Source organism: Heterodontus francisci, chromosome 36 (genome assembly GCF_036365525.1).
Source record: "Heterodontus francisci isolate sHetFra1 chromosome 36, sHetFra1.hap1, whole genome shotgun sequence".
Classification (NCBI taxonomy): domain Eukaryota; kingdom Metazoa; phylum Chordata; class Chondrichthyes; order Heterodontiformes; family Heterodontidae; genus Heterodontus; species Heterodontus francisci.
The window spans coordinates 28,611,662-28,623,882 of NC_090406.1; the positions used below are offsets into that span (position 1 = coordinate 28,611,662).

The window sequence follows — 12,221 nt, forward strand, 5'->3', positions numbered from 1 at the left end:
CCCTTGAGTTGAAGGCAGTGTTTAAACTGAGTGTGGCATCATAAAATTGAACTCAATGTGAATCGGGGTGGGGAAACTCACCACTAGCTGGAGTCATACCTAGAACAAAGGAAGATGGTTGTGGTATATAAATATACATTGTTGTTGTATTTGTGGTAGTTGTAGTAGTCGTCCAATCACCTCAGCCCCAGGAAATCACTGCAGGAGTTCCTCAGGGTAGTCTCCGAGGCCCAATCATCTTCAGTTGCTTCAAAAATGACCTTTCCTCTGTCATATAGTCAGAAGTGGGGATGTTCACTGATTGCATAATGTCCAGTTCTAATGTCCAATTCCATTTGCAACTCCTCAGATAATGAAGCAGTCTGTGTCTGCACGCAGCAAGATCTGCACAACATCCAAGTTTGGGATGATAAATGACAAGTAACATTGTGTGCCACCCAAGTGCCAGGCAATGACAATCTCCAACAAGAGAGAGTCTGACCATCTCTACGGCATTATTATTGTCAAATCCCCCACCATCAACATCCTGGAGGTCACCATTGACCAGACATTTAACTAAAAAAGCCACATAAATAATGTAGCCACAAGAGCAGGTCAGAGGCTGGGTAATCTGTGGTGAGTAACTCGCCTCCAATTTCTCCAAAGCTTTTCCATCACCTACAAGGCACAAGTCAGGAGTGTGATGGAATGTTCTCCACTTGCCTGGATGAGTGCATCTCCAACAACGCTCAAGAAGTTCAACACTGTTCAGGACAAAGCAGCCCGCTTGACTGGCACCCCATCCACTACCTTAAGCATTCACTCCCTCCACTGCCAGTGCACAGTGGCAGCAGTGTGTAGCATCTGTAAGTTGCACTGCAGCAACTCACCAGGCTCCTTCAAGAGCACCTTCCAAACCCGCGAGCCCTACCCCCTAGAAAGAGAAGGGCAGCAGATGCATGGGAACACCACCGCCTGCAAGTTTCCCCCCCCAGGACACACACCATCCTGATTTGGAACTATATCACCATTCCTTCACTGTTGCTGGGTCAAAATCCTGGAACTCCCTTCCTAACAGCACTGTGGGAGTACCTACATCACCTGGACTGCAGTGGCTTAAAGCAGTGGCTCACTACCACCTTCTCTAGGGCAACTAAGGACGGGCAATAAATATCGACCCTGCAACATGGGCTTCCACCAGGGTGATGTCCTGGCAATGCAGGTATACCTATTGGCATGTAATAACGTGGAACTCGCTGCCTACTCGCCGAGGGTAGTGCAAGTGGAGATCATCGATGATTTCAAAAGGAAATTGGTTGGCTCTTTGAGGGAAATAAGCTTGCAGGGCCAAAGGGATAGAGCAGGGGCCTAACTGGATTGCTATACAGAGGACTGGCATGGACTTGATGGGCCAATTGGCCTTCTGTGCTCTAATGACTCCATGACTATGCTATATAAATGAAAATGGTCTGCACAAGATAACAAGAACATAGTTTGCAGTGCGGCAAAGGGCATGGTACTGTTGGAATTTCTGACAGGTCATATCAGTCCTGCTTCCTTTTCTAATGGTGAAAGTTTGGTAGAGGAAGTGCATTTCCCATCACCCAAGCCCCTGGCCAGAAAGTTGTAATGTTACATAAAAGCAGCAGATCCCCAATGATACTGGGTCTCGCCACAAATTCTGGTCCCCTCCCAGCTTCCGTTCCTGCAGCGCTGTGCTAGGCCCAAGAATTTCAGGACCACCTTCTCTGGGGCAACTAGGGATGGGCAATAAATATCAACCCTGCCAGCAATGTCCACATTCCGTGAATGAATTTTAACAGAAGATTCACTGGGCTGATTCCTGGGATGAAGGTTTTGTCTTGTGAGGAAAAGTTGAGCAGGTTGGCCTGTACCCATTGGAGTTTAGAAGGGTGAGAGGTGATCTTATTGAAACACACAAGATTCATATATAAGGAGCAAGAGGGTAACTAGAGAAAGGATTGGCCCACTCAAGGACAAAGGAGGAAAGTTATGCGTGGAGTCAGAGAAAATGGGTGAGATTCTAAACGAGTACTTTGCATCGGTATTCACCAAGGAGAGGGACATGACGGATGTTCAGGTTAGGGACAGATGTTTGATTACTCTCGGTCAAGTCGGCATAAGGAGGGAGGAAGTGTTGGGTATTCTAAAAGGCATTAAGGTGGACAAGTCCCCAGGTCCGGATGGGATCTATCCCAGGTTACTGAGGGAAGCGAGAGAGGAAATAGCTGGGGCCTTAACAGATATCTTTGCAGCAACCTTAAGCACGGGTGAGGTCCCGGAGGACTGGAGAATTGCTAATGTTGTCCCCTTGTTTAAGAAGGGTAGCAGGGCAAATCCAGGTAATTTTAGACCGGTGAGCCTGACGTCAGTGGTAGGGAAGCTGCTGGAGAAGATACTGAGGGATAGGATCTATTCCCATTTGGAAGAAAATGGGCTTATCAGTGATAGGCAACATGGTTTTGTGCAGGGAAGGTCATGTCTTACCAACTTAATAGAATTCTTTGAGGAAGTGACAAAGTTGATTGATGAGGGAAGGGCTGTAGATGTCATATACATGGACTTCAGTAAGGCGTTTGATAAGGTTCCCCATGGTAGGCTGATGGAAAAAGTGAAGTCGCATGGGGTCCAGGGTGTACTAGCTAGATGGATAAAGAACTGGCTGGGCAACAGGAGACAGAGAGTAGCAGTGGAAGGGAGTTTCTCAAAATGGAGACGTGTGACCAGTGGTGTTCCACAGGGATCCGTGCTGGGACCACTGTTGTTTGTGATATACATAAATGATTTGGAGGAAAGTATAGGTGGTCTGATTAGCGAGTTTGCAGACGACACTAAGATTGGTGGAGTAGCAGATAGTGAAGGGGACTGTCAGAGAATACAGCAGAATATAGATAGATTGGAGAGCTGGGCAGAGAAATGGCAGATGGAGTTCAATCAGGGCAAATGCGAGGTGATGCATTTTGGAAGATCCAATTCAAGAGTGAATTATACAGTAAATGGAAAAGTCCTGGGGAAAATTGATGTACAGAGAGATTTGGGTGTTCAGGTCCATTGTTCCCTGAAGGTGGCAACGCAGGTCAATAGAGTGGTCAAGAAGGCATACGGCATGCTTTCCTTCATCGGACAGGGTATTGAGTACAAGAGTTGGCAGGTCATGTTACAGTTGTATAAGACTTTGGTTCGGCCACATTTGAAATACTGCGTGCAGTTCTGGTCGCCACATTACCAAAAGGATGTAGATGCTTTGGAGAGGGTGCAGAGGAGGTTCACCAGGATGTTGCCTGGTATGGAGGGCGCTAGCTATGAAGAGAGGTTGAGCAGATTAGGATTATTTTCATTAGAAAGACGGAGGTTGAGGGGGGACCTGATTGAGATGTGCAAAATCATGAGAGGTATAGACAGGGTGGATAGCAAGAAGCTTTTTCCCAGAGTGGGGGATTCAATTACTAGGGGTCACGAGTTCAAAGTGAGAGGGGTAAAGTTTAGGGGGGATATGCGTGGAAAGTTCTTTACGCAGAGGGTGGTGGGTGCCTGGAATGCATTGCCAGCGGAGGTGGTAGACGCGGGAACGATAGCGTCTTTTAAGATGTATCTAGACAGATACATGAATGGGCAGGAAGCAAAGAGATACAGACCCTTAGAAAATAGGCGACAGGTTTAGATAGAGGATCTGGATCGGCACAGGCTTGGAGGGCCGAAGGGCCTGTTCCTGTGCTGTAATTTTCTTTGTTCTTTGTTCTGAAGGGGCTTGACAGGTTGGATGCTGAGAGGATGTTTCCTCTCGTGGGGGAAATCTAGAACTAGAGGGCACAGTTTCAAAATAAGGGGTCTCCCATTTAAGGCCAAAATGAGGAGGAATTTCTTTTCTCAGAGGGTCATTAGTGTTTGGAATTCTCTTCCCCAGTGAGTAGCGGAGGCTGGGTCATTAAATATATTCAAGGCTGAGTTAGACAGATTTTTGATTGACAAGGGAGTCCTGGGTTATGGGGGGCAGGCAGCAAAGTGAAGTTCAGGCCACGATCAGATCATCTTGAATGGCGGAGCAGGCTTGAGGGACCGAAGACCTATTCCTATTTCTTAAGTGTCTAAAGCAAAACTAAGCAGTAACTGTAGACTATACATTCTGGATCATCACCAAAAGAACTAAGAGAAGTTAGGAAAATTTACTCTCATTTTTGTTACACGGTTTGTTGTGCCATGACTTGCCCTATGCGTAACCATGGTGGAAGCTGAATCCACATAATAGCTTTTAAAACAGAAATGGATAAATATCGGAAAAATACAAATTTTAAAAGGATGTGGGGAATGGCGGAGACCAAAGCTAGGGCAGCTGACAACTTTCTGTGCTGTAAAATCTTATGATTTCATCAATGTAATTATGGAGTGCAGAGTACTGCAAGGATCAGGATCAGCTTATGATGCACCCACCTGTTTAATGTAAATGTGTGGATTGTGGTTTAGGGTCCCTTTTGATTCATTATATGTTTCTTGGTGCGAACATATCACAGCAAATCTTACTGAAAGAATTACCCAGGGTGCAAATACATTTACTTTTGGGTTCTAATCATTTACTTCAGGGCTCGTTGGTGACCACAATGAAAGAGGTGCGTCCTACAGCGTTTTTAGGTGTGCCTCGTGTCTGGGAGAAGATGCAAGAGAAAATTAAGATTGTAGGAGCAAAATCCTCAACTGTAAGGAGAAAAGTGGCTTCCTGGGCAAAAGATATTGGCTTAAAAAACAATCTAAATCGCATGAACGGGTACGTGTAAAGCAGCGGAACGATATATAGATTAATTTTGTGACTTTGAGTTATCTCTGTCATCCAATTTAGTTTCAACCATTTGCTTCCTTTCATCATAACTTCACAAGTGAAGCTGCCTGGATATGTTCCATACAATGAATTTAGTTAGTTTTGTTTCTTAAGCAAAGACCACAAGCTGAATTTTCAGTGGTCAGTGGGGGCAGGACCAAGGCAGGGGGGCCCAGAATTTTCTGCTACTGGCCCCTGTGCTGCTTTTTGTCGGCATGGTCTTCCCTCCGAACCATTTTCAAAAAGACTAGATCGGGGGTTAAATGGTTACTCACCTGCAAGCAGCAGGTAGTCAATAAGGGCAATTTAAAAGGCATACTCAGGCCCCTCTCCCATGCAAACTGGAATTTTTCAGTTGGTCGGTCGGTCCCATGTGGCGACTGAAACATGGCCAGTGAGAGGAGGCAGTCTCCCAGCAGACCAGGAGGGGGCCAGCTCTCCAGAAACATTTACCCCCCACCATCACCCTCCAGTACCAGTGTCGAAAGATGGTCACAGCTGTAGCTGCAGCCTGCCGAGTGGAGGGGTCCCCCTCCAAAATGATGGTCTGGCAGCTGTGGACATAATTTTTAAAAATTGAGAGGTGCCTCCACCTTGAGGTGCCCTTTTTTTTTCTTTGTCTCTCCATTACCTCCATCAGCAGGCTGCTACTCTGTGCTGGAGGACCTCCTTCTGGTCCTCCAACATTGGGAGCCCTACCCTGCCCCCATTCTTAATTGGACAGCGAGTGTGATCCCTGGCCATCAATTGATTGCTCCTTTGAAAATCGCATCGGGTGACTATTTGCGACACAGTGCGGGGTTGGGACCTGAATTGATCCTGGCGTCGGGGTCCTGAGCCCAAAACACAAATCCTGCCCTTCAATTGAAAATAAAATTACTTGTTTTTAGTCAGTTCCATAATTAAGCTTCATGATATATTGGAATATGAGGTATAACTACTCAGTTTGTATTTTTCCTTAATGGAACATGTCTATTGATTGCATTGCCCTAGGCTGCTTCCATGCACCTGGTAACATCTGATATCAGAGCAACCTACCACTTAGAAATATTTCCCAGCACAGAAAGTATTGCATTCTTCAGGCATTTCACAAGGGTCTATCTAGTGAGCTAATGCCAGCTGAGTAAGTAGCTGTACTCTTGCTGTGAAGGACCAATAATGTAGTCCCTGCACAGTCACTTGCAGGCAAATAAGATTACCGCATGTGATAATTTGAATTCGAGCTATTTCAATATTTAAATGTTGCTCTAAGTACATTGCTCCTGACTCGCTGGGATTCCCTGCACCAGAGCATAGCACGGCCAAAGGAAATATATGGGGAGCAAAAAGGAGTACCCAGTGGATCAGGCCCAAAAGGCCCTGCTGCAGATAAGGTGGGTGGCTGTATGAGATGGTCATGGCCACCCAGGACACAACTTTAAAAATGGCTGCGGTGCCCAATTGTAACGAGTGCTGAGCAACCGCAGCACTGGTCAGGCCCTGCAGCTGCATTATGGGGCCTTGTCTCATTTCAATAAATTCCAGGCCTATAACAAGTTCACTGTTTGGAAGCAGGCTTCCAGCATTCTTTGCACTAGTTGGCCACATTGGGACATGAGCTGCAGTCTAGGGTTCTGTGTATGATATGGGGCGGCAGTGCAGCGAACACTGAACATCATATTGGCCCTTGAGATCTCCATCAATTCACTAAATTATTGTTCCTCCTCCTTCCATCAAAAAAAGCATAAAGTGTGAAATGATAAACCACCCAATGTATTTACAATAACAAAGTCCTTTTAAATTTTTTTTAAAACCTTGAAATATATATTTGTGTCCTTTTTTTTCAGAAATATGGCTGTCCCATTAAATTTCCTGATAGCCAACAAATTGGTGTTTAAAAAGGTTCGGAATGCATTAGGATTGAATCGCTGCACAAAATGTTACACTGGAGCAGCTCCAATAACCAAAGACACACTGGAGTTCTTCCTTAGTCTCAACATTCCTGTGTATGAGTTGTATGGAATGAGTGAAAGCACGGGACCGCACACAGTTTCAGTACCTGAAGCCTTCAGACTTTCAAGGTAGTATCACTTCCTTCAATTCTATATTTGAATCTCCAGGTCAAGCAATATCCATGTTTAACAGCTATTTTCTTCTCCAAATGCAACAGATTTTAGTAGGAGGTAGTCCAATAATGATGTTTGCTCTGCCCTCCCCTGATGACGTGGTAGATATATGGGGCTGGATTTTAAAGCCCCTCCACCATTCGGAACGGTGGTAGGGGGGCAATGAAGATCGGTATGGTGGAGGCCTGCCACTGACCCCGACGGGCCCTGTACCGATCTCGGCGGTGGCGGCGAGGCCTCGTGGTGGCCACCCTGCCACTTGGCGACAGGACCCCCATTTCAATATGTAAACTAATTTACATACCTGATTTAATGAGGCTCCTGTTGCCTCCTTAATCTCCGCACTGATCTTCATTCAGGCGGCTGACAATGCTGCGCCTTCAAATCCCCATTCGGGGAAACGTGGCACGATGCCTGTGGGGAGGGGGGAGGAGGATATTTTTCTATGTGGGGGTTGGAGATCAGGGTGACAACGATGCAGATTGGTCATGGGAGGTGATGGAAAAGGGTAAAGGGCAAAGGTGCCAAACTATGGTGGGGGAAAGTCAAATTCTCATTATACGAATTCTGGGGGGGGGGGGGGCGGGGTGAAAGAGGGCAGGGATATATTGAAATGCCAATGTGAGGGTGGGGGGGGGGAGATGCATGGAAAGGTAATTTAAGTTTTTTTTTTCAGCGAAACCTTCACTTACCCAGTTCTTTAAATTTTAAATGTCCATTGAGGGCTATAAGCCCTTTAAAAATGGCACCTGCGCATTGGCGCCAGATGCCATTGCCTGCAACGGCTCGCCTGCCACCTCTATATCATCGCAGGGGGCGGGTGCCGCGGCCATGCAAATGAGCTGTCACGTTTGAAATTGCAGCGGCTCCGTGACGTGGTGCCCATACTTCGGTGGCGGACTCTTAAAATGCAGCGCATGAACTCTGCTTCACACCACTAAGCCATACAAACTAGAAACATATTGGGTTAAATCCTTGGTGAAATTGTACCTCAAAGTGAATTGCTGATTCCAAGAGGTGACAAAAAAGGTGGAGATGAAGAAACACTACATTTGGGAAAGGCATCTCAAAGGAATAAAACGGCTGAGAAGAGACCATGATCATTGCCTTTTGATCCTGGGTAGGCTTTGAGTAAAATGGCTATAACCAATCTTTGAGCTTCAGGCCTGGGAGTGCGGAACACCGTTCGGGTGGTCGTGAAGGACAAAGAAGGAGATGCACCGGTCGGTCGCACCTTTTTCATCAAGAAAATCCTCTTCGATTGCTGTGGATTTCAAGCTACGGACGTCTTCTGCCTGCAGGATTTCCCCAGCAGTGGATACTTCGACGTGACGTTCCGGAACGTGGCGGGATGCATCAAGTTCCTGAAGGCGTTCAAGGAGAAAGGGGACCGGGCGCCACTGTGGATCCTCACGGCGGAGCCGCTCTTCACGCTTCCGTCACAACGGGACCGGGTGGTGATGATTCACCTCTTCAACCCCCATGTTCCGGTGGTGGATGTACTCACCTTTCTCGCCAGGTACGTCGAGGTGGCCGGCGGCAGCACTGATGTCAAGGACCCCTTTGGGATTTGGACCAGCAAGCGGCAGTTCAAGGTCACCTTGAAGGTCGATCCCAGTGGAGCCATCATCCGCCCTCCCTCCAGCTTCGCTATCGGGGGAAGTCGAGGCTTCTTGGTCTACACTGGGCAGCCCAGAGTTTGCCGCACCTGTGGCAAATCTGGTCACGTGGCAGCAAACTGCAGCACGGTTGTTTGCAAGAACTGCAAGGAGGAAGGCCATCAGACCAAGGACTGTAAGCAGACTAAGTGTTGCAACTTGTGCGGTGCGGCAGGCCACCTCTACAAAACCTGCCCCAAATGCTGCCTCAGTTATGCTCAGGTGGCAAGGTCCAAGGAAAGTCCGGGAGAAGGTTCGACGACGGCGTCCGGTGTTCGAAAGGAGACAAGCAACCTTCTCCGCAGTGAGGAACCTCAACCTGAGAAGGAGAAGGAAGGGGAGGCAGCTGAAACCAGCGACCCAGCACCTACCCTGCGCTCGGAAACCCCTCCTCCACAGACAGAATCAATGGAGGAGGAGGCAGCAGATGGACAATCAGGTCAGTGGCAAGTGGTACAAAGGAAAATCACAAAGAAGAAACATCCAAAAGCGGAACAGGCCACCACCCAAACCAGTGGCAAGAGGAGGCTACCTTCTGAGACAGACTACAACAGCTCCTCTTCACTGGACGGGGAAATGCTGGAACGACAGCCCCTTCAAAAGAGGCGACAAAACTCCAAGGAGATGGAAGATAAAGCCCCCCGGGCACGGGGAGCTGTGATGGGCCCGGCATACCCCAACCCCAAAGCGCCACACATCACGACGTGGCCAACACATCCCAGCTCCGGGAAACCGAGAGCAAAGACTGGGACTAGCAAGGACAAATGGTATGGGAAGCAACAACTAACTTTTTTTTAAAAATGGGTGTAAGGATTGCTTCCATTAATGTGCGTAGCATTAAATCTACTACGCAATGTGTTTCAACCTTGGATTACCTCACCAAGGTCAAAGCCCACCTACTGTTTCTGTAGGAGTGTGGAATACCACACCTCAGCACCTGCAGGCAGTGGTCGCGATGGTGGTCCCACGGGCCATCGATCTGGTCGGGGGGTAATGATTGCCTTTCCTCTGGCCTGGGTATTCTGCTGCGGGGAGGTAACTTCACCATCTCCGAAGTTAAGGAGGTGGTGGGCGGTCGCCTCCTCGTAGCAGACGTCATGTACAACAACGCTGCGCTCCGGTTGATCAACGTGTATGCCCCGGTACAACGCAGTGAGCGGCTGACCGTCTTCCAGCAGCTCCCATTGCTGCTGGCGATGTCCAGGCCATTCATCCTAGGCGGTGACTTCAACTGCATCATCGATGCGGCTGGACGATCCGGCAGTGACGACAGCAAACTGGACGCTACGTCCAGATTCCTAATAGAAACAGTTAAAGATGACAAACTGCACGACGTCATCAGCAAACCTGCAGACGGAGCGCAGCGCAGATACACATGGTCAAGATCGGACGGGTCTGCCTGTTCCAGGATTGACTTCCTGTTTGTGTCCCGAGCTGTCACGGTCGGATCCACTGACGTCAAGCCGGTGTTCTTCTCCGACCACTGCCTCTTACTGGCCGACTGTCACTTACAGGACGACCAGTGGGTTGGCAGAGGGACGTGGAAGCTCAATGCTACACTGCTGACCCCAGAGAACGTTGAGGAACTCAAAAGGGATTACAAAGGTTGGAGGACTGTGAAACCCCTCTTTGAGTCTCCAGTTCACTGGTGGGAAGTGATCAAGGAGAACATCAAGAGGTTCTTCATCCACAAAGGTGTTCAGAGGGTGAGAGAGAGAGAGGGAAATGTCCCGACTCCAGTAAAGTATGCAAAATCTACTCCGGTTGCAGTCAATGGGGGTCGAGGTCAAAGAGGACCTCCAAGAGGTTAAGAGCCAGCAGGCCTCGCTCTTTGCCACGGAGGCCTCCAAGATCATCTTCCGGTCCAGAGTCTGCTCCATTGAGCAGGATGAGATGTGCTCGCGTTACTTCTTCCAAAAGGTACACAGAGAGAGCTCTGTTATCAGCAGCCTGAAGGAAGAGGATGGCTCGGTGACGTCTTCGCAGTCCGACATACGAAGGATCAGCAAATCCTTTTATTCTGGGCTGTATGACGCGAAGCCCACAGACAGCAGAGCCTCCCAGTCCTTCCTGTCATCTATCACAGAGGTCTTAGATGACAGCAGGAGGGAGAGACTGGACAAGCTGCTAACTCTGGACGAGCTGAGAAAGGCCGTCGAGTCCTTCAAGACGAGTAAAACTCCCGGATGCGATGGTTGTACTCGGCCCTGTGGGACTAGGTCGGCCTGGACCTGCTGGAAGTATGCGAGAGTATGCTCCTGGCCGGCAGCATGTCAGAATCCATGAGGAAAGGCATCATCACCCTCATTTCCAAGCGAAAGGGGGAGAGGGCAGAAATCAGAAATTGGCGGCCCATCTCACTGCTTAATGTTGACTACAAGATTCTGTCCAAAGTCATAGCCAGTAGAGTCAAGTCTGCTCTGAAGTTGCTGATTCACCCCTGATCAGACCTGCACTGTACCCGGCAGGTAGATCTCTGATAGTCTCGCGCTACTCAGAGATACGATCGCCTATGTACAGGACAGGAGGGTAGACACCTGCCTCATCAGCCTGGACCAGGAGAAGGCTTTTGACAGGATATCGCACACCTACATGATGGACGTGCTTTCCAAAATGGGGTTTGGGGAGGGAATCTGCAATTGGATCCAACTGCTCCACACAAACATCAGTAGCGCAGTCTCAATCAATGGGTGGGAATCGGAAAGTTTCCCGATCCAATCTGGAGTCAGACAGGGCTGTCCTCTCTCCCCGGTCTTGTTTGTTTGCTGTATTGAACCCTTTGCTGAGTCTATTAGGAAGGATGCGAGCATAAGAGGGGTGACAATCCCAGGCAGCGGAGGCACTCAGGTGAAAACCTCCCTGTACATGGAGGACGTCGCCATCTTCTGCTCGGATCCGCTGTCCGTGCGCAGACTGATGAGCATCTGCGACCAGTTCGAACTGGCCTCGGGAGCCAAAGTTAACCACGGCAAGAGCGAGGCCATGTTCTTTGGGAACTGGGCTGACCAATCCTTTGTCCCCTTCACCATCAGGTCAGACTACCTGAAGGTGCTGGGGATATGGTTCGGAAGGGCCGGGGCATACACCAAAACCTGGGAGGAGCGAGTAGCCAAGGTACGACAAAAGTTGAGCATGTGGGGGCAGCGATCTCTCTCCATTGTGGGTAAGAACCTGGTCATCGGGTGCGAAGCGCTCACGTTGTTGCTGTACGTGGCGCAGGTCTGGCCCATACCCCACTCCTGTGCTGTGGCGGTCACCCGAGCCATTTTCCGCTTCTTCTGGGGATCTAAAATGGACCGGGTCCGGAGGGACACTATGTTCAAATCTCTGGATAAGGGCGGGAAAAATGTACCCAACGTGGCCCTCATCCTGATGACCACCTTCGTGTGCGGCTGTATCAAGCTGTGTGTAGACCTCCAGTACGCAAACTTCAAGTGTCACTATGTGCTGAGGTTCTATCTGTCCCCGGTGTTGCGAAGGATGGGCCTGGTCACATTGCCGCGGAACGCTCCATCCAGTTGGACTGTGCCGTACCACCTATCCTTCATGGAGCAGTTTCTGTGGGAAAACACCTTTGACCACCGATCCATCAGGCAGTGGTCTGCACGGAATGTCCTCAAGGCCCTACGGGAAAAGGAGACAGTGGAT

At 49.0% G+C, this 12,221-nt stretch overlaps 1 protein-coding gene across 8 annotated transcripts in view; it reads left to right on the plus strand.

Moving 5' to 3' along the window:
- The window catches only part of acsbg2 (acyl-CoA synthetase bubblegum family member 2), a 62,031-nt gene that overhangs the window by 36,236 nt on the left and 13,574 nt on the right, over positions 1-12,221 (plus strand). For all 8 annotated transcript variants that reach the window (XM_068016405.1, XM_068016406.1, XM_068016412.1 and 5 more), the window contains exons 10-11: positions 4,578-4,759; positions 6,637-6,870. In XM_068016405.1, the coding sequence (XP_067872506.1) occupies positions 4,578-4,759; positions 6,637-6,870 (416 nt within the window). The remainder of the gene's footprint in view (positions 1-4,577; positions 4,760-6,636; positions 6,871-12,221) is intronic.